This window comes from Podarcis melisellensis, assembly GCF_964234715.1.
Source record: "Podarcis melisellensis genome assembly, chromosome: 5".
Classification (NCBI taxonomy): Eukaryota; Metazoa; Chordata; class Lepidosauria; order Squamata; family Lacertidae; genus Podarcis; species Podarcis melisellensis.
This window is the reverse complement of record NC_138537.1, coordinates 93,570,986-93,593,352: the sequence shown is the minus strand read 5'-3', so window position 1 is coordinate 93,593,352 and position 22,367 is coordinate 93,570,986. Positions and strand designations below refer to the sequence as shown.

General features: G+C 46.0%; 2 protein-coding genes across 2 annotated transcripts in view; one reads left to right on the top strand and one right to left on the bottom strand.

The window, feature by feature from the left end:
- RAD51AP1 (RAD51 associated protein 1) overlaps positions 1–22,367 on the bottom strand; it is a 100,954-nt gene that overhangs the window by 73,158 nt on the left and 5,429 nt on the right. The gene's annotated exons all lie outside the window — the stretch shown is intronic.
- FGF23 (fibroblast growth factor 23) lies at positions 3,636–14,076 on the top strand. The gene is made up of 3 exons (XM_081911895.1): positions 3,636–4,315; positions 11,129–11,232; positions 13,540–14,076. Exons 1-3 carry the CDS (start codon positions 4,093–4,095, stop codon positions 13,936–13,938), a joined length of 726 nt encoding a protein of 241 aa, XP_081768021.1. The 5' UTR covers positions 3,636–4,092; the 3' UTR covers positions 13,939–14,076.

Sequence of the window (22,367 nt, the reverse complement as noted above, 5' to 3'; positions counted from 1 at the left end):
TGTTCTGCAGCCCTGTAGAATCAGGATCTATCACTGCTGTGTGTTTGGTGTGTTAAACTTCATTGGTTTGCAGTGCAGAACTCTTCAGCCATCAGATACCCAGGGACTGTATCATAACTTTACGTCAAACACTTCTCCCACGGTCTGCCATGTTTTCTGTTACAATATTAACAATTTACAACATTCCATTTTTCTATTTCATGGGTGGGCAGAATGTATAATAGGAAGCAATGGCAGAACTCATACAATTTGCAGCACATCAGTAAGTTTCTGATTCACAATGGTTTAACAAAAACAACATGAGAAAGCCCCTGCTGAAAATCTGAATTAGGTTGCTGAAATGAAAGAAAGCAAGGTAGAGAGGACCAGGAGGGGTTTTGTGGGGGAAGGGATTGTGAGCTCTGTTCTTTTCCTTTTCAGTTATATTAAATTTCATCAAACTGGTAAATTGAAACTGGTCAAGTTCACCATCTAAAAATTTAAGAATATACAGACATAGCCAGAAAAATGAAAATGACGTATCAGAAAATACAGTAAATAAATCCCACTCCAGAAAAGAGGAAAGTAAGATTTCTACTACATCATGTAAATAAATTTCCCATAATATGGAAATAAAAGGTGCAACAGTTCTTCAAACAATCATTAACCAAAGAAAATCTGTATCACTGAAAAAAATGCAGAGGGAACTAGATGAGAGAAATTAACAATTTTGAAGTGAAAAATGCCAGAAAACGAGAGAAAATGAGAGGATGATAAGGCATGATTTCTTACCTTCTCTGCTATTGAATATTTCCAGAGCCTGCTACTTTCTCTAAGCCTATGTGTTTCTCATGTGCAAAACTGACCATTGCTGCTGCGCATGTTTGCTTACCTGAGGAGCCTTGGCTTTCCAAACATTCAGGTGTAAATGTTTAGTAACAGTGACATGTGAGAGGCAGCTTCCTGTAGCTTTGCTAGAGCCCATGCAGCTGAAACCAATCTAGTTATTACAGTGACAAAATTCAGCAAACAAATAGGAGTCTGAGGGAATGCTCACAGCCACCTCAACCCCAGAACATCTAAAAGTGCTTTTATTTGTTTAAATTCCCATCCTGCCCTTTCCTCCCAATGGAGACCACGGCAGAGAGCAACACAGTAATAAAACAATACAATTAAAAATCAAACCAAAATGCATTTAAAAACAATTGAGGGTGTCAACTTTTTAGGGACGCGGGTGGTGTTGTGGGTTAAACCACAGAGCCTAGGACTTGCCAATCGGAAGGTTGGCGGTTCGAATCCCCGCGACGGGGTGAGCTCCTGTTGCTCGGTCCCTGCTCCTGGCAACCTAGCAGTTTGAAAGCACGTCAAAGTGCAAGTAGATAAATAGGTACCACTCCGGCGGGAAGGTATACGGTGTTTCCGTGCGCTGCTCTGGTTTGCCAGAAGCAGCTTAGTCATGCTGGCCACATGATCCGGAAGCTGTACGCCGGCTCCCTCGGCCAATAAAGCGAGATGAGCGCCGCAACCCCAGAGTCGGCCACGACTGGACCTAATGGTCAGGGGTCCCTTTACCTTTACATAAGAACTTTTTAAAACAACCACACACAGAGAAAGCTATAATTTCAAGGTTACGGGTGCCAACTGGGCAGCACTCAGCTTATGTCATCAAATTGCACCCCTATTTTCCCTGTGATATTCTTAAAAAAATAAAAAAGCAAATCCGAATGGAACAGAAGTGTAATCTCCACAAGTCTGGATCTAATTGGCACCGTTCTTGTGTCTTTTCAAGAAGTGTAGTTTTGATGTGTGCAGTAGCATGTCGGGCAGCAAAGTCTCCATGCACCTTTAACTTTCCACACCTTCACTATTGTCTTCCCAGTTCACTATTGACAATTAGTTTTTTAATGGCCTCCTTGAGTGCTTTGGGCTACTTGGAATGCGTCCTTCAACTGTGATACGTCTTTTACTTGCCTTGATGGAGAATGGAGAGGTGTGTGAGTGGAAAGCAGCCAAGTGTACCAAGGTAAAAACAGCAACCTTTGCCACACTCCTTTTTGCTTCTTGCCCTGCCTGTTTTTGCCTCTAACCTTGGTCACCTGCAGGCAGTTCCCAGAAGTTTACCTGTGCAGGAATGCAGTCCTCAGCTGGACAGAAGATTCCTTATCCCTGCAACAGAGGACCAAAGAATAGGCAAGAGGTTTTTCTCTTAATCCATCTAAAGTCTTCTTCAGGTGAGGGCCAACAGATAATCAGAGGTGGGATGGCAGGCCTAGTGCGCATGGGGACATTTCAGGCAGGGCTGATGAGAGCATCTCACCACACTTTTGTCCTCCTGTGTCCAGAACAGCTGAAGAGGACAAGTTGCAGACGAAGCAAGGTCTTAGGGTGTTAAAAACTCCAATGTGCACGTTCCAATTGCTCATCTGGATTCTTTGCTTCATTTCCATCTCATCAGAGTCTAGACACCCACAGGGGCAGGAATGGGAAATCTTGTTGGCACCAAGGGCACTACTTGGTAGTGGATGGTGAGTGAGAAGCTGCACTTGGATAAACACACATCTCACACCTATGTAGGCAGGAAAGCAGGAGGATCTCAGCAATCACACTGTGTAATACTGTACCCCTTTCTCAGCTGCCCAACTGATTGGCTCTGGGAGTTGCTGAGAAGAATGATGATCTGGTCGGGACGTGGGTGGCGCTGTGGGTAAAACCTCAATGCCTAGGACTTGCCGATCGTATGGTCGGCGGTTCGAATCCCCGCGGCGGGGTGAGCTCCCGTCGTTCGGTCCCAGCTCCTGCCCACCTAGCAGTTTGAAAGCACTCTTAAATGCAAGTAGATAAATAGGTACCGCTTTATAGCGGGAAGGTAAACGGCGTTTCCGTGTGCTGCGCTGGTGCCGGCTCGCCAGAGCAGCTTCGTCACGCTGGCCATGTGACCCGGAAGTGTCTTCAGACGGCGCCGGCTCACGGCCTCTAGAGAGAGATGAGCACGCAACCCTAGAGTCGGACACGACTGGCCCGTACGGGCAGGGGTACCTTTACCTTTACCTTTATGATGATCTGGTGCCTGCTTCTGCTCCAGAGCAAGGGGGAGACTGAGGGGACCACCGTGAATCCACCAGCAGTGGGGAGGTGGGATGGGTAGCCCACTCATCTCTGATTTAGAGGACATAGAGAGGCCAATACCCATATGTCTAGCCCCTCTGAGGACATCAGCTTCCTAGCTCATAAATGGTTCAAATGATGGTTTGCTGGAAGTGCCTTGGGCCATAAAGGTAAAGGGACCCCTGACCATTAGGTCCAGTCGTGGCCGATTCTGGGGTTGCGGCGCTCATCTCGCTTTACTGGCCGAGGGAGCTGGCGTACAGCTGGTCATGTGGCCAGCATGACTAAGCCGCTTCTGGCGAACCAGAGCAGCGCACGGAAATGCCCTTTACCTTCCTGCCGGAGTGGTACCTATTTATCTACTTGCACTTTGATGTGCTTTTGAACTGCTAGGTTGGCAGGAGCAGAGACCGAGCAACGGGAGGTCACCCCACCACTGGGATTCGAACTGCTGACCTTCTGATCGGCAAGTCCTAGGCTCTGTGGCTTAACCCACAGCGCCACCCGCGTCCCGCCTTGGGCCATAGCAGAGTGTCAAAAAGGGTCTAACAAGATCTTCAGATTTTGTGTCTGACACCACATATTTACAGAATCAGCTGCACGGAAAGGTGGGGAGAAATGAAAATATCCTTCCCTTACAAAGGAATGGGTTGAGCCCACCAGTGGGAAGCGTGGTGATGTCAGAGGCTTTTTCCAGATAACATTTGAACATGTCATTAGTGCCCAAAAGCTTACTTTGGAAGTGGCGTAACCTTCCCTAAGAAACCTACATGCATTCCTTTTTTCTTTGCCCCCGCCTGGATTTGTTGAGGTCTCAGGACACTCCCAAAATATTGCTATTACAAAACAAAAGGGATCCCGTGTCACCCAGCTGCCCTTTATAAAGCTGCGCAAAAATTGTAGGGAGCCAATCTGAGGATTCACTCTAAAGGAGAGGGAGACACAGGCGAAGGGAGGAACAGATTAACGGATCGAGTTTCAGGTTTCAGCCACTAAGAAAGCAGAGCCATGTGCCCGGTCACTCGCTGCAGCTTCCTGAAGTTCATCCTGCTGGCCGCGTGTGGCTGGAAAACAGCTACTGCTTTTCCCAACGCTTCACCGCTACTCAGCCAGAACTGGGGAAACACAGACAGACTCTTGCACCTGTACACGTCCACAGCAAGAAACAGCTTCCACCTGCAAATCCACTCCAATGGCCATGTGGATGGAAGTCCTCACCAAACCGTTTACAGTAAGTACCACTGAAAGGTTGAGGGGAGGGAGAGATGTTTCTCTCAGTTTCTCATTTTTCCCAATAATAAATTCAGTTCACCGCATTACTACGTTGCTTGCCTATTTTAAAAAATAAAGTCCTGGTGAAAATTTGCCAGCCTTTTAATCTGCATTTCTCCCCATCCGCACATTTCCCCAAGCAATTATGCCTAACGCGATTCCTTTCTGTATGTTATTTTCATTTCATCTATGCAGTCTTATGGAAACTAAACCCCTAACTGCTTTGGGGTTTTGTTCTTTGTTTCTTTTACAATCGAAAGGCGTATAAACTTTACGAAATAAATCGATGACAACATAAGCATTTCCGTGCACGGTACTTGCTTGGAGAACTGTGTTGCAAAGTTTGGAGAAGTATGGATTGTGAAGGGCAGATTTCTTTGAGTTTGCATATAGTTTGGTAAGGTGCGAATTGCAGAGGTTTGTAATAAAAATGTGACCTAAAATGACATTCCCCTCCATCCTGCCTTTCCAGAGGAAGAATGCTGGGAATAAACAAGGGAAAATGGGCTACCTTCATTTGCTGTTAGTGGCTTCCTAGAAGTATTATTGTGACAGCTGCATTATCCAGTCCACTATTAATCCCATTTTAGGTGGAGAAACATGAAGCCCAGGGCTGCTCTCTAGTCCTAATGTTTAATATGGAGCTTTAATATTTCAATATCTATAAAAGTGGCAGACTTATTACAAAGAGAACGTGCCCATGGTTTGTTTCCATTAAGAAAAACCAGAAACTGAGCTCTAATTAAAAGCACGATTCCGTCAAAAAATAAACATCAACTGCATCATGCCTTAAATTTCAAATATATACAGAATCGGATTTATTCATTCCTTTCACTGCAGAGAAATTGAAGCACAGCTTTGCATACAGGACAGGGAGCGTTTCCTGGGCACATCTGCATTTTCCAAATTTTTGGGGAAATTAGAACCTATATTTTGTAAGTGGAGATATTCATTCCACAAGTGGGGACCCACGACAGAAAATGGCTGTTCTCGTGTTGTCTCCAGACCAGGGGCCTTGGAGAAAATTGGTTTTCTAAATCCATTTCAATCAGGGTTTAGGCCTGGTTTTGTCAGGAGGAGGCACACAAAGAAAGCCCCAAGGGATGAGTGCCGGTTCATATCACGAGAAGCTTGGGTATTGCGGTCCTGAGCTATTTATGGCTTTATAGCTCAAAACCAGCACTTTGAATTGGGCCCGGAAACTAATCGGCAGTCGGGCCAGGATTGGTGTAATAAGCTCAAACAATCGGTCCAGAAAGATACCATGGTTGATGGTATCAAAAGCCGCTGAGAGGCTGAGAATTAACAAGGACACGTTTCCCATGTCTCTCCAGACAGAGGTTCTCATACAAGGTGACCAAAGCAGTTTCTGTGCCAAAGCCAGACCTAAACCCCAATTGATATGGATCTAGAAGACCAGTTTCCTGCAAGACATCTGGATCAGGTCCACAACCACCTGCTCAGAAACCTTGCCCAAGAAGGGGTATTGGCAACTGGCCAGTAGTTACTTAGATTTTCCAAATCTAGGGAGGGCTTATTGAAGAATGGTTTTACCATTTCAAGCAGACAGGGGCAACCAAATCTTGCAAGGAAGCATGCATACACACATACACAGATTGTATGTGTTTTTTGTTGGGGGTGAGAGTTGTTGATGTTAATTTTTTATATCTTTATTTTGGACCTTATGATCTTATGATTTATGTGAAAAAAATTCAATTCGGTTGTGTACTCGATGTTTTGTTCATGACTACTTCTGTTACACTGGATGCGGGTGGCGCTGTGGGTTAAACCACAGAGCCTAGGACTTGCCGATGAGAAGGTCGGTGGTTCGAATCCCCGTGAGCTCCTGTTGCTCGGTTCCTGCTCCTGCCAACCTAGCAGTTCGAAAGCACGTCAAAGTGCAAGTAGATAAATAGGTACCACTCTGGCGGGAAGGTAAACAGCATTTATTGGCTCCCTCGGCCAATAAAGCGAGATGAGCACCGCAACCCCAGAGTCGGTCACAACTGGACCTAATGGTCAGGGGTCCCTTTACCTTTTACTTCTGTTACATTTATAGTTATGTAATTTTGCATGTGTTGTAAGCCGTCTTGAGCGTGGTTTGAACTTTGGAAAGGTGGCATACAAATAAATGATTGATTCTTTGCTTTTCCACGGGGTCTAGCAAAAAGGGAGATGTGGCGTGATGCCTCAGGATCAATGAACTGATTGCCAGAGCAGGTGAAAAGTTTTTAATCGGCCAATCAGTTTTTGCCTTAGCATTCCTTCGCTCAATATGTACGTTCATACTTATCTTTGGATAAGTGATAATAATAATAATAATAATAATAATAATAATAATAATAATAATAATAATTTATTTATACCCCGCCCATCTGTCTGAGTTTCCCCAGCCACTCTGGGCGGCTCCCAATCAAGTGTTAAAAAAGTACAGTGTTAAATATTAAAAACTTCCCTAAACAGGGCTGCCTTCAGATGTCTTTTAAAGATAGGATAGCTGCTTATTTCCTTCATATCTGAAGGGAGGGTGTTCCACAGGGTGGGCGCCGCTACTGAGAAGGCCCTCTGTCTGGTTCCCTGTAACCTCACTTCTCGCAATGAGGGAACCGCCAGAAGGCCCTCGGCGCTGGATCTCAGTGTCCGGACTGAACGATGGGGGTGGAGACACTCCTTCAGGTATACAGGACCGAGGCCATTTAGGGCTTTAAAGGTCAGCACCAACACTTTGAATTGTGCTCGGAAACGTACTGGGAGCCAATGCAGATCTCTCAGGACCGGTGTTCTGTGGTCTCGGCGGCCACTCCCAGTCACCAGTCTAGCTGCCGCATTCTGGATTAGTTGTAGTTTCCAGGTCACCTTCAAAGATAGCCCCATGTAGAGCGCATTGCAGTAGTCCAAGCGGGAGATAACTAGAGCATGCACCACTCTGGCGAGACAGTCCACGGGCAGGTAGGGTCTCAGCCTGCGTACCAGGTGGAGTTGGTAGACAGCTGCCCTCCATGGACAGCTGTGAGTCCAAAATGACTCCCAGGCTATGCACCTGGTCCTTCAGGGGCACAGTTACCCCATTCAGGACCAGGGAGTCCTCCACACCTGCCTGCCTCCTGTCCCCCCAAAACAGTACTTCTGTCTTGTCAGGATTCAACCTCAATCTGTTAGCCGCCATCCATCCTTCAACCGCACTTATATGCTATATGCACTTAGATGCTATATGGGAGGCTTAGAATCATAGGGTCATCTAGTTCAACCCCCTGCAATGCAGGAATCTTATTGTGCAACTTGGGGCTCAAGCCCACGAACCTGAGATTAAGAGTCTCCTGCTCTACCGACTGAGCTATCTCCAAAGCATCAGTCAGGACCAGACATTACAATGGTTGCCCTGCACTTGCAACACGTATAGCTTCCCAGTCATCAAAATACAATACAGTGGTACCTCGGGCTAAGTACTTAATTCGTTCCAGAGGTCTGTTCTTAACCTGAAACTGTTCTTAACCTGAAGCACCAGTTTAGCTAATGGGGCCTCCCGCTGCCGCTGCGCCGCCGGAGCCCGATTTCTGTTCTTATCCTGAAGCAGAGTTCTTAACCTGAAGCACTATTTCGGGGTTAGCGGAGTCTGTAAACTGAAGCGTATGTAACCTGAAGCGTATGTAACCCGAGGTACCACTGTAATTACAACCAAGCTGGTACACCAGTGGCAACATGAATCTAGCTATCCAATTTATTCAAGCTATCCAAGTGTGTAACCAGGAACAGCAAATCCAGGGGCATCTTACCCATAGAGGCTAGAGGCGCAGAGCGCTGGGGCACCAAGTTCTGGAGGGCACCAGGGCTGAACGCGGCACCTCCCAGCATCAGCTCACAACCGTCGCCTGCCTCCTCCATACAGTGCCGAAGGAGCGCCACGCCAGGAGCCTCCATCTGCCGTGGCCACTGCTGCACGAAGTGGCCAGCTGAGCCAGGAGGTGCCGCGTCCAGCCCTCGCCTCTTCCCCTCTGGAGGAACCACCCTCCAGCCGCTGCCCACCTCCTCCAGCCCCGCCAACAGCGCTGTCCTCCCTAAAAAACTCTGGGAAACAGGGGCGCGCCAGAGGGAGCTTTGAACCACGGCGTCGGATATGCTTAAGACGGCCCTGGGCTCATCTAAGCTCCCACAAAAGTGGCTGCTCTCCTCAGCACTCCCCTCTCACCAGGCAGCTAACACACTTATAATAATAATAATAATTTATTATTTGTACCCTGCCCATTTGGCTGGGTTTCCCCCAGCCACTCTGGGCGGCCTCCACGAAAACCAAAAATACACTAATATGTCATACATTAAAAACGTCCCTGAACAGGGCTGCCTTAAGATGTCTTCTGAATGTCAGGTAGTTGTTTATCTCTTGTGACATCTGATGGGAGGGCGCTCCACAGGGTGGGTGCCACTACCGAGAAGGCCCTCTGTCTGGTTCCCTGTAGCTTTGTTTCTCGCAATGAGGGAACCACCAGAAGGCCCTCGGCGCTGGACCTCAGCGTCTGGGCAGAACGATGGGGGTGGAGACGCTCCTTCAGGTATACTGGGCCGAGGCCGTTTAGGGCTTTAAAGGTCAACACCAACACTTCCTTAGACTTTGTCATCAGGGGAGACCCATCGTCTCCAGAAGAGCAGGAGGTGGCGCTGGGGCCCTCATTGCTCCCTGCAGGGAATGACACCAAAGGAGGTTGGCTGGATCATACCCATTTTTTTAAAAAATTATATTGGAGGCTTATAAAAGAAGCTTGCAAAACATGTAGCTAATGCAGGCAACACTGCCTGTTTATTCCAACACAAAGAGTATTTAAGGGCATAACTAGACAAGGCAACAGAGATCTGTGAGTGGAGGGGGGAGCTGTTGGGCATTTCTCATACTGCAGGGGACCTGCATGAAATGAATGGATGTTCAACACGAGTATGGCTAACAGCTATCTGATCTGAACCTTCCTTGTTCTTCCTTATTTATTTACTTTGTCAAAATATTTCTAGAACACACTTTCTTATAAATATGGCAAGAAGACACACAACCCAAGAATGCAATACGGTGGTACTTTGTGTGTTAAACGGCTTGGGTCCCGAACAAATCGGCTCCTGAACGTCGCAAACTCGGAAGTGTTCCGGTTTTCAAACGTTTTTTGGAAGCTGAACGTTCAACGCGACTTCTGCTGGAGTGCAGGAAGCTCCTGCAGCCAATCAGAAGGCGCGCCTTCGCTTTCCAGCAGTTCTGGGAGTCAGACTGACTCCCAGAACAGATAAAGTTCGACAACCAAGGTACCATTGTACTAAACGCAACATAAACGCCAAACAGACCCTTAAAAGCAGGCTGGGTGTTTTATTTATTTCTTCTCAGGTGGAAGAAGCTGCCCTTTGTGGGCCATTTTTTTCATTCATTCATTTCATTCATCTGAAGATCACAGGGCAGTTCAAAACATGTATCATCGACCCTATTATGGGGAATGTTTTGTTGAGATGTCATTAGTGTGAATTGCTAGGGTTCTTTTGACAGATAGGTGAGACCCTCCTCTCCAATCTTAGCACTTAAGAGATCTAGGCTGACAACAGGTTTGGTTTGCTCAAAATGTCCTTATGGGCCAAATTCAGAGGCCTGCCAGGACTAATTAGGGTGGAGATACAGAAACTCTGTGGGTTAAACCACAGAGCCTAGGACTTGCCAATCGGAAGGTTGGCGGTTGAATCCCCGCGACGGGGTGAGCTCCCGTTGCTCGGTCCCTGCTCCTGCCAACCTAGCAGTTTGAAAGCACGTCAAAGTGCAAGGAGATAAATAGGTACCACTCCGACGGGAAGGTAAACGGCATTTCCGTGCACTGCTCTGGTTCGCCAGAAGCGGCTTAGTCATGCTGGCCACATGACCCGGAAGCTGTATGCCACCTCGCTCGGCCAATAAAGCGATATGAGCGCTGCAACCCCAGAGTCGGTCACGACTGGACCTAATGGTCAGGGGTCCCTTTACCCTTTACCTTTACCTTTACAGAAGCTCCACATTGCTGCCCTATAGCCTTGGGGGCTGTTCTGTTCTTCAGACGGTCAAGAGCTGGATGCTGATTAGGGGGTACATACTGAGTGCTCCGATTCCATAACCAAGTTGACTGATTGGCATCTGTCTGTCTCAGGAGACAATGGAGGAGTGTGCCTTTGGGAGTGAGGTCAAACTGTTGGCGGGTTACAGTGCCTGCTGTGGCTGTAGAGATGGGATGTAGGTGAGACATGTTTTGTTGCAGTCGGGGCAGAGGAAGGTGCCTGGATGTGCTGTTGCAGATGCACCATGGTGCTTATTCTCTCTGCCCTCTTCCCAGTGGTCATTTCTCTTCTGGTCACTGCTGTAGAAGCATGACTTGACTGCCCATCTCCAGGCACTGCGGTCATCTGCAAGGCATTCCCACATGGCAGGGTTAATGCTGCCAGCCTTAATCTCACATTTGCAGTCATCTTTGTAACACAGAGTTGGTTTGCCAATTGGCCAGCTCCTCATACAGCACATGGACAGAAGTATAGCATTACATATAAATATTAGCATACATATTGTAAACCAAATTCGAAATGAATACACTATCTTTTCTTAGAACTTTCCTGTTCTGATTAAAATTGTGGGCAAGCTTTTTTGCCATACCTCAACCAATTATGGAAGGGTTAGCCAGATAACTTTTAATACTTTGGGACTGGATCTTGCCCTGTGGCCACCAGATGGTCATCTTTGGTTTACGGCATTAAATTATCTTCTAATGTTTAACCATTTAAATTTCAGGTGCCCTGATGATCAAATCTGAAGGTGCAGGCTACGTGGTGATAAATGGCGTAAAAACTGGGCGCTTCCTCTGTATGGATATTAATGGCAATATCTTTGGATCGGTGAGTTCTCCTATGAATTTTTTCTGGCATCTTTCATGTGGTGCCACGTGCCACAACAGCCAAAGTATGATTCTTTAACTTGGAGATGCAATAAGCAGTTCTGCTGCACTTCTAAGGAAACCATTGTCCTTTACCCTTTCGCTTATGCCTGGGATATCGTTTTCCTTCAGGCCCCTGCAGTTCTTATGAGACACAATGATTTATAAAGGATGTCCCACATTTCTTTCTGCCAGCACAACACCACCGGCATGCCACACTTGTGCTGCAGACAACATAGAGGGCTGCACAATTTGCCCTCTTCAGTTTGATATTGTGAAACCCAGGGCTTTACATAACTGTGAGGCTGTTAACATAAGAATACGTAAAGGGTAAAGGGACCCCTGACCATTAGGTCCAGTCGTGACCCACTCTGGGGTTGCGACACTCATCTCGCTTTATTGGCCGAGGGAGCCAGCGTACAGCTTCTGGGTCATGTGGCCAGCATGACTAAGCCACTTCTGGCGAACCAGAGCAGTGCACGGAAACACCGTTTACCTTCCCGCTGGAGTGGTACCCATTTATCTACTTGCACTTTGAGGTGCTTTCGAACTGCTAGGTTGGCAGGAGCAGGGACCGAGCAACAGGAGCTCACCCCGTCGCGGGGATTCGTACCGCTGACCTTCTGATTGGCAAGCCCTAGGCTCTGTGGTTTAACCCACAGCGCCACCCGCGTCCCTTTTTAACCTAAGAATACAGGTGGCCAAACCTGGAAGATGTGAACTCTCCTTCCACCCACAAATATGCACACAATCTTGGCAATCACTCAAACAACTGCCAGTCTGCATGTTCCTCAACAAGTATTTCAGATCAAAGTATGCTGCTTTATATCAGGGATGGAGAAGCTTTGGGGCAGGCATCTTTATTTGTCTCTTCCCCTGCAGACCAACAGCTTAGTCATGACCCGGAAGCTGTAAGCCAGCTCCCTCGGCCAACAAAGCAAAATGAGTGCCACAACCCCAGAGTCAGTCACAACTGGGCCTAATGGTCAGGGGTCCCTTTACCTTTACCTAAGACAACCCATCTGTCCATCACCTTATGACATAATGACATTGGATAATTGTCCAGTGGGTGGTCTAGTCCACCTGTCTATGTTTTATTGAAACTGCTGCTAAAAAGGAGCTTTTCCTTTCCATTTTAGCAGTGGTTTAAATGCAAACCACTCTGTGCTCCTGGAACAAGGCCCACTCCCACTACGCCAGCCAGAAGATGCCAGGGCAGCTGGGCACTGTTTGCAAGGAATAGTTCTATGGGCCAAAGTGGTACCCCTGCCAAGCCACATCTGGCTCATGAGATGGAGGTTCCTCACCCCTGCCTTTTATCTTTAGTCACTGCAAAAAAGTGCAGGTCTCCATTTATTAAATGGTACCTTATCACGGGGGTGGTGCTGTGGGTTAAACCACAGAGCCTAGGACTTGCTGATCAGAAGGTCGCAGTTCGAATCCCCACGACGGGGTGGGCTCCCGTTGCTCGGTCCCTGCTCCTGCCAACCTAGCAGTTCGAAAGCACGTCAAAGGCCAAGTAGATAAATAGGCAGGAAGGAAGGAAGGAAAACAGCGTTTGCCAGAAGCGGCTTAGTCATGCTGGACACATGACCTGGAAGCTGTACGCCGGCTCCCTTGGCTAATAAAGCAAGATGAGGGCTGCAACCCCAGAGTCGGTCACGACTGGACTTAATGGTGAGAGGTCCCTTAACATTTTTTACCTTATCACGGGACATATAACCATTTCATAAAGCTTAGTTATCACACTTTAAAAAAAAGGATTTCATAACTTTTCTGCTTCCTTGGATTTCTAATTACTTCCCCCCAAACATTATTTGTTTTGAATGTGGTATTTTTCTGTGCAGAATCTGGATTTATTTTTTATTTTGTGTTATTTTTGGTAAAGGTAGAAGGGTTATCACTTGGAGAAAAAAATCAGTAAAAACAAAGAACCACTGACTATGCAATGGGAAAGACTAATAACTCACGAATTCAAATGTTTTAGATGTGAATGTTTTGGAAGGTACCAAACATCTCACAAGCTGTAATCTGTCAAATAGTAACACTGTTATCTATAAAATACTGCCAATGCTAATTCCATTGCACATGCAATTAAAAATACTAAAATATAAAATGTTGAAATCAAGTATCGTAAAGACATTTAGACATACCAAATATGTGGTAAAAACCCGGACACCATTCAACATCTGTAGCAGAGAATTTTGATGAGCATTTTCCACTCGAATTTCAATACTGTTCTGATTGTGATTCTTGTTTCATCCTTCAGCACTTCTTCAGTTATGAGGACTGCACTTTCAGACATTGGACCCTGGAAAATGGCTATGATGTCTACCAGTCTCCCAAGTACAACTATCTCGTCAGCCTAGGAAAAGCTAAGCAACCTTTATTCCCTGGTATGAATCCACCACCGTACTCCCAATTCTTGGCCAGAAGGAACGAAATCCCTTTAGTCCAATTCAATACACCAAAACCTAGCAGACATACGAGAAATGCGAGCGCCGATCCCTGTGGCAGCATCATATCAGCCGGAAACCTCTCTGACAACCCAAAGGCACAATCATCCACATATCATGATGTAGATGATTCACAGGCCGAAAATGGAGACCCCAACGGTGCAACGTTCAGCAGGTGGTTTTCAAGCCCTAGGACTGATATCAAAACCTGAACCACTTTGTAACAGTAACCTGTTTTCTGTCCTGACGAGGACATAATCTGAACAATTATTTTAAAGTATTTGGAAAAATGCTTTAGGACTCTGATACAGTTCTCGGTATCAGTTTAGAATTAGGGTTTAAGAAATAATTTATATTTTTTAAAAAATTCTGGAATGTTTAGGCATTTTTGTCTATAAAAAAAAACCTCGGCAACTTTTGGGGCTTTACATTTTGAAATATGGCAACTCGAGGCTAAACAGTACTGAATCAGAATAACCCATGGTCTGAAGATTTAAGGCAGCTTCATGTTGAGAACGCGTTTTGGAAGCAGCCATAACTCAAACACATGCCTAGCATTTAGAAGGGATAATTTTGTAATGTCCAGTATCCCCAAGAGTTGTTGCCTGACAGGTAGATAGATATAGCATGGGGTAAGATGGACCAATGGTCTGATCCTGTGTAAAATACATCACTTGTTTTCCTCCCTTACTTCTTTCCTTCTCTACTATGCTGCAACTTTTACTACCAATTGTCCACTGTGTTTAACCATCATTTATTAAGAGCAGAATAGGTACCCCTGACTACTAGGTCCAGTCGTGACCGCTCGCGGCACTCATCTCGCTTTATTGGCCAAGGAAGCCGGCGTACAGCCTCCGGGTCATTTGGCCAGCATGACTAAGCCACTTCTGGCGAACCAGAGCAACGCACGGAAACGCCGTTTACCTTCCCGCCGGAGTGGTACCTATTTATCTACTTGCACTTTAACATGCTTTCGAACTGCTAGGTTGGCAGGAGTCATCTCTGCAAAAGCTGCCCCAGCAGCTCCCATGGGGTGCAAGTTGGAAAATAAACCTACAATACGCTGGAGAATTTCACACTTTTCCTTAGCACATTATAATAGTGCTTTTCAGAATGGGTTTTTTGTTTGCACTGAACTCTGAACTCTTCAAGATACTAGACCTTATTAATAACGAGACAATTTTGCTAACCTGTTCTTAGGATAAGGGTGCCAGACAATCATGGTCATATTTACTCAGAAGTAGGTCCCACTGTAATCATTGAAATTTACTCCCACAGAAGTATTGATATTATGCTGTCAATTAACCAAGCCGCAGGACTGGCTCCCTGGCCTAGCACTATTAAGATGGTATACAGAAGAGGTTTCAATGTATGCTTTCCCTGTTATGAACAATTATTTCCCACACTATTAAAACTACAGGACTCTTACATCACTGGAAAATGTAAAATGGCTTTCTCCATAGTTGGATATCCCTAATCCTAAACAACAAGGGAATTGTTGAAAAAAAAGAGCCCCTGGATGTTTCCTAGCTAATAGGGAAAATGTGGTTTAATGCATTTTATGTTGTTCCTATTTATTTATTTATTTATTTGAATTCTTTACCGCATTTAAAGTATTTATTAATATTTATAATGATGATGTATACCCACCATTTCCAATTTGTAATGAAAATACAAATAAACTTTCTGAGAAATAAACCATGCCTTGTTTGTTTGTTTTCCTCCTGTAGTTTAAAAATGCCCCTTTCCAAGCCTATCCAATGTAATGAATCCTAAGCTGTGAGCCAGGGCATCCAACTGTACCATGAGAATTAAGTAACTGAAAGGTCCTGGGGTCACGGGCACACCATACATTTAAAGCATTGAAAGTACATCATGGGTACGTAAAGTGGTATCTTACTGGTCCACTGGCTCCCCGTGGAGTACAGGATCAGGTTTAAGGTGCTGGTTTTAACCTTTAAAGCCCTATATGGCCTAGGACCCTCGTACCTACGGGACCGCCTCTCCTGGTATGTTCCACGGAGGACCGTACGGTCTTCAAATAAAAACACCTTGGAAATCCCGGACCGACAGTGGAATTTGCTGCCAAGGAGTGTGGTGGAGTCTCCTTCTTTGGAGGTCTTTAAGCAGAGGCTTGACAACCATGTCAGGAGTGCTCTGATGGTTTCCTGCTTGGCAGGCAATTAGACTCAATGGCCCTTGTGGTCTCTTCCAACTCTATGATTCTATGATTCACAGGGAGGTTAGGCTGGCCTCAACCAGAGCCAGGGCTTTTTCGGCAGTGGCTCCAATCTGGTGGAACGCTCTGTCACAAGAGACTAGGGCCCTGCGGGACTTGACATCTTTCTGCACGGCCTGCAAGTCAGAGCTGTTCCACCTGGCCTTGGGCACAGTCTGACCCCCTCCTTTGGTAAACCTCACAGAACTCTAGCCCAATGGTTGCCATTAATTTGATTTTGAATTGATTTTAGAATGCATTTCAATTAATTCATTGTGATTTTATGTAAACTGTGTTACTTTTATTGTTGCTAGCTGCTCTGAGCCCGGCTTCGGCTGGGGAGGGCGGGATATAAATAAATTATTATTATTATTATTATTATTATTAAATATATAATATGAACACGGCCTTGTAAGCCTAGCAAAAAAGGAAGCTACCCTTTACATCTTTGTATCATATACCGCACTGGCCTTGAAACCTTCCAACCAGCTGTTACTGGCGACGGGCAATTCTGTTCTTTCTACACTTGGAGTCACAGGAGCGATGCATCACTCCTGAAGAAGCCAAATTTCTGAGAGACACAGATCTGGGTTTGACTCCTTGCATGTACCTGCATGTTATAGTACTGATCCAGCCTGAGTCCTGCCTAACCTTTATAAAGTAGAGGCAGGGAGACAAAGCATAGCAGGAATAGACAGGAACCCTTCCACCCAATCTGTTACTTTAACACACCCTAACTGTATTCCAGACGTTTTTCTCTTGTGAGGGGTTACTTCCAGTTTCAGAGCCAAACTGTAGATCAGCTACAACCTTCTATATAGCAAAAAGTGCAGGCAAAGCCCAACTCCCTACCATGTCTGAACTTTCTCTCAGGTTAATAATAATAAATAATACATTTTATTTATATCCCGCCCTCCCCAGCCGGAACCGGGCTCAGGGCGGCTAACAACAATAAAATAATATAACATTCCAAAATCATTTCATTCTAAAATTAATTCAACTCAAATTGATGGCAACCATTGGGCTAGAGTTCTGTGAAGATTGAAGGAGGGAATCAGGCTGTGCCCTGGCCAAAAACCTGGTGGAACAGCTCTGTCTTGCAGGCCGTGCGGAAAGATGTCAAGTCCCGCAGGGCCCATGTCTCTTACACCAGATCAGAGCCACAGCCGAAAAAGCCCTGGCTCTGGTTGAGGCCAGCCTAACCTCTCTGTGGCCTGGGACCTCCAAGATGTTTTCGTTTGAAGACCGTAAGTTCCTCTGTAGGACATACCAGGAGAGGCGGTCCCGTAGGTACGAGGGTCCTAGGCCATATAGGGCTTTAAAGGTTAAAACCAGCACCTTAAACCTGATCCTGTACTCCACCGGGAGTCAGTGCAGCTGGTATAGCACCGGGTGAATGTGATCCCGCAGCGAGGACCCCGTAAGGAGTCTCGCCGCGGCATTCTGCACTCGCTGGAGTTTCTGGGTCAGTCTCAAGGGCAGCCCCACGTAGAGCGAGTTACAATAACCCAGTCTGGAGGTGACCGTCGCGTGGATCACAGTGGCTAGGTCAGGGCGAGAGAGGTAAGAAGCCAACTGCTTAGCTTGGCGGAGTTGAAAAAATGCCCTTTGTTATAGCTGCAAGCTGCACCTCCATGGAAAGGGAGGTGTCGAAGATTACACCCAAACTCTTAACGGACGGTGCTGGCACTAATTGCGCCCCCACAAGAGATGGGAGGTTAGTACTAGAGATGAGAAGGCCTGGAAAAAAAACCCAGAAAAATTGGGGGGAACCCAAGCTTTTCCCCCAGTTTTTCCCAAAGCCCTTTTTTTCTGGAATTTTTTTTAAAAAAAGTTTGATATAGTTGGAATATTTTTCACACTTTTTTTCAATTTTTCCGGGGAAAAAAACAGGGATGGGACGGGTCCCCCCCCCCACATTTCCCCCCCAGGCCTTCCCATCTCTAGTTAGTATTGATCCTACAACGGCAGCCTATAACTAGTCCTAATGATTTTCCATCCTATATACATAAAAATGTAATGCTGTCATCAGGCAGCCCCTATTGGAGGATTTGTGGCGCTGCATCGCAATCCCGGATTTGCACAAAGTCATGATGACATAAGGGAGTAACAGAGAATGCAACCTGTGAGCATGTCATGGGAATGAGAAGGGAGAGACACTGATGCGGGGGGGGGGGAGGGGAATAGCGGTTTTAAATAACAGCAGGAACGGAGAAAACTGGGAGGGGAAAAGTGATAATCTTAAACAGTGGCAGAGGTCTGAGTAGAGTGAGCAAGCGGTGATGGCAGTTTAAAGCAAGGTTTGAGGACCCTGAGAAGGGAGCTGGGTTCTGTTGTATTAATTAACTTTCTGTGTTGTACCCATCTCTGCCATTTCTCCTTTTTAAAACTGGTTGATCGCTCTACTCCACTTTACTCAAACGTCTGTTGTTGGGTGAACAGTGAAAAATGAGAAACACTGAAGGGGGGGAGAGCTGACCAATGAGGAATTTGTCAGCAAATGGCAGAAAACCATGGCTAAAAAAGCCACCTCTATTGGTCTGTCACCCCCCCCCCGCCAACTGTATTACCTGGGTTATGAAGGCGCCCAAAAGATGTTAAAGCAAAAGATTATGGGATAATGCACACAGTGACTTGCGATCTCGATCACACGCAGTCTGTAGTCCGCTGGCAGTAGGAGTTCAATATGGGTATGTCTTTAAGTTAACATCTTACATTAAAAACCTGACAGTACCAAACTATTGAAGGCTTTTCATCAAAGCCAGACTAAACGTCTTTCCTTCTGCAATGTTGGATGGCAGGTTGAGAGGAGTTCCCTACCAGGACAGACTTTGCTCGTGTGCTCAAGACATTGATTCCATAAAACATATTTTCTTGCACTGTGCAAAATACGAGCAAGCCAGGGCTGAACTGATACTACCCTTGCTGGTACCTTTCCCGGGAAAATCAGAGGCTATGTCAGGTTCCTATTGGAAGACCGGACAAATGCTAGAACATTAGCAGTGGCCAAGTTTTTATCGGTGGTTGCAAGAACCAATGATCCCTCTATTCTGAACAAAATGCTTGTTTAACCTGGAGGTAGGCTGTATGAATTGTGTATTGCTTTGTAACGATTTGTTGGGTCTCTGGACCGTAATAAAGATTGTTGTTGTTGTTGTTTAAACTTCTCCCTCCTCCATGGCTCAGCGGCATCATGTGAGAGAGATAAAGGATGCACAGCCCTCAAATAGTCCATAATACCTTCCCACAACCATGCATTTCACTCCTGGTACCGTGTGTCACCTACAACAGGAAGTTCCAGATTCAAAGTAGAACAGATACTTTATTAACAAGCAAACATCCATACATGTACAATATTCATCAGTTGAACTTAACATTCTCAGATTGAGCTGACAGCCTTCAGAGTCTATTCAACTTAAAGATACAGTAACACACATCAGCTTGGAGTGCATGTGCCAAGGGGACTGCAGAATAGAGGAGAGGGGGAGGCACAGAACTGGAGGTGGTCTGTGTGCAAGGGAGAGCAAGGAGGAGGGAGGGGAGAGGGAGTGCAGGTGCCAATGGTGTGTGAAAAGGGGGCTGCACACTAGAGGAGTGGATGTGTGTAAAAGAGTTGAGAAATGCAAGGAAAAAGGCAGTGCAAAGGGAGTTACAAAAAAGGGGGAAGTGGGGCTGAAGGGAGGGATGCAGGCTTCGTATTTGGGTGGAAGGTGAAAAAGGCGCTTAGCTGCAATGTGTGGGCATTGTTTGTGTGCAGGGGGGCTGCACAAAAGGAGAAGGTGCAAAGTAGGAGTGTAGAAGAGAAGAATCGGCTTCAGAAGGCGAATGGTTGGGTGAATAATGAGCTTCCTAGTTGCATGGGGGTGGGAAGGGTAATTTCTAGGGAGTTGATATGGGGGGGCGGGGAATGGCAGGGGGTTGGCAAGCAGTGTGTATGTGTGCATGTAAAATTCCTTAGACTTGATTACTATTTCTGTGGGTCTCATCCATGCAAATGGACATACTGAAATTATGGTATTTCCACGTGAGCGGGAGGGCTGAAATTTGGTACACATGTAGTCCAAAAGTGGAACACTTTTCGGACCTCTCCCTAGAAGGGGACCTGCTGTGTAGACCAGAATGTGCAGCCCACACGGCAAACTGAAATTTAACACACATATCTCCTGAAACACACTGGTTATATCAAAAAAGACTGAAAGAGGACATTTCTACATCTCCCTTAAGATGAGAAGCCTGATTTTTATCTCCCAGTATAGGGCAAAATGCATGCTCCTTTACTAGGAAGGGGATATCTGAGACATGCCAATTTTAAGTCAGATAAATCTAATTCAGATTTTCATTTGCTCTTCGAGGTGGGGGCGTGCCATGCAGTTGGAATGATGCCCTCTCAATGAGGCATTACTGACTGCTGTCAATCAATGGGACAGCGCTATTTTGATTTAATTAACAAAAATCTTTGGGTTTAACATGTTGTGTTAAATGCTTTCCATGTCAACTGAGCACTTAACAGGCGAATCATTTAGACAACACTGATATGTTTTGGTATCGTATAATGCGCTGTGGTTAGCTGCAACCCTAATTCATAACTTCTTCCATCTTTTTTCAAAAATGCATTCGTTGCTACAGCTAGAAAAGCAGTGGTAGCCAGCAGAAGTTGGCAAACCCATAAAAGATGGAGAAACCTGCTTAGGGAAAAGAGATGGCAACTCTTATTTCAAACTTTATTTCGCTTAATAAATGAGCTGTTTGTATCTGGGCCACTGGAAGAGCAATGAAGTGCTTCACTAAACTTCTCCCCACCCCCCTCACTGATAGGAGGTAGTCATGTAAATACCTTTGCTATCATCTGAGAAAGCAGAAATAGAGAAAAGGGGCCTAAAGGATATAACATTATGTGTCAGGTGCTCTACACTAAGATGCAACATTGGGGGAAATTTGCTGGGTCCACTGGTGTGAACTATCCAAGACAACTGCTTGCAGAGGAAAGAGGGTGTATTCTCTCCACTGTGTGTAGGCCCTGGTGGCTGGTGTCGATTGGGGCTGGTGGGGTAGACAGGACATGGCATAGGGGGCACTTGAGCTTCTCTGTACTGTGCTAAGAGAAAGGAAGTCCTTTTCGCCCAGCCCGGCCGCCAAAAGGTCTTTTCATGGCTCCCTGCCCCTGCTTTAAACCAAAGCAAGCGACAAACCTGCTTTCTGCTCACCTACCCCTTCCACTGTTTACCACCTTGGATCTGAGTTAGCATTGCCTAAACTTCTCCCAGCTTCTCTGTCTCAGAACAGAACTTCGGAGGCAGCAGTGACTGGTTGGAAGCACCCAGAATGAACCATGACTGGTCCTGGGACACTAAATTTGGGGGGGAATTGAGGCGCTTGCAGTGGATTGGGTGTGGCACTGGTCTGTTTTCAAAAAGTGCACTAATGCTCTTGTGCTCTTGGGTTGGCAACTGGCCCTAGAGATCTCCAGTTAATCCTTGGTGTATAATACACCCACCTAATCTCTGCAGCCTGCAACTTCACCTAATGTTAGTTGTGACAAGCAACATGTCAAGATCACATTACATAACCATCAGATTCCAAAAACACATGAGGGCACTGCACTGTCACCAACTCTGCTCCTGGAAGGAAGCAATTTGGGGCAGGGGAGCTGCTCTTTATCAAAGGCAAGGCAACCAGAACGTCTCCGACACTGGGCAGGAGTTGCTGTTCTTCTGCCAACACTGGGCAGTTGTTGTTGTTGTTCTTCCAGACAAGAGGAACTTGTGCTGGAGCTTTCTTTTCCCTCTTCCCTCCCCTTACTTTTTCCTCGTGTATCGTGCCTTTTTAGATTCTGAGCCCGAAGACAAGGACTGTCTCAATACTGATTTTGGCCATTCTGAGAGCCTTTCTGACAAAAGGCCAGGGCGTGAACGTCTTAAAGTGAGTTAGTACCAAATAAAATGAAATCCAATCATTGACTTATTTATACAAATTAAACGTTCACACAGCAGAGGAAAAATGCATGCTCAAGGGCATCAGAATGGCACAGCTCTCTGTAGAACTGGGCTACGCATCTGAACAAGCTGCTGTGAACCACATGTATCCAGGTTTAGCCATTTTAAGTCTTCATGCAGCAGAAATAAGAGCAGGGCGGTGGGAGGAAATACGAGGCCCCCGCTCCATGTTTGCTCATGCTCCTTCATGCATATTGAAACAAGCAGCCATGTTTAGAATGGGGTCAAAATGGCTCCGGAGGGTGAATCTTGCTTTGCAGAAGACCCACCACTGACAAATAATCCTCCGGTAAATACATGGGGTAACCGTATAGAACGTTTTCAGTTAATACTGCAGCACTTGCTAAAACGTTAAGGTTATTTCAGCCGCGTATATGAGTAGCCAAGTGCTGCTTTCCATTTATGCAATACTGGGCTGTATGGCATGCAG

Excerpts from the sequence above, each read along its gene's own strand:
- FGF23 (XM_081911895.1), top strand. The coding sequence starts at position 4,093 with ATGTGCCCGGTCACTCGCTGCAGCTTCCTGAAGTTCATCCTGCTGGCC. Across the intron at positions 4,316-11,128 it reads TCCTCACCAAACCGTTTACA|GTGCCCTGATGATCAAATCT; the intron begins GTAAGTACCACT and ends TTTAAATTTCAG. Across the intron at positions 11,233-13,539 it reads ATGGCAATATCTTTGGATCG|CACTTCTTCAGTTATGAGGA; the intron begins GTGAGTTCTCCT and ends TTCATCCTTCAG.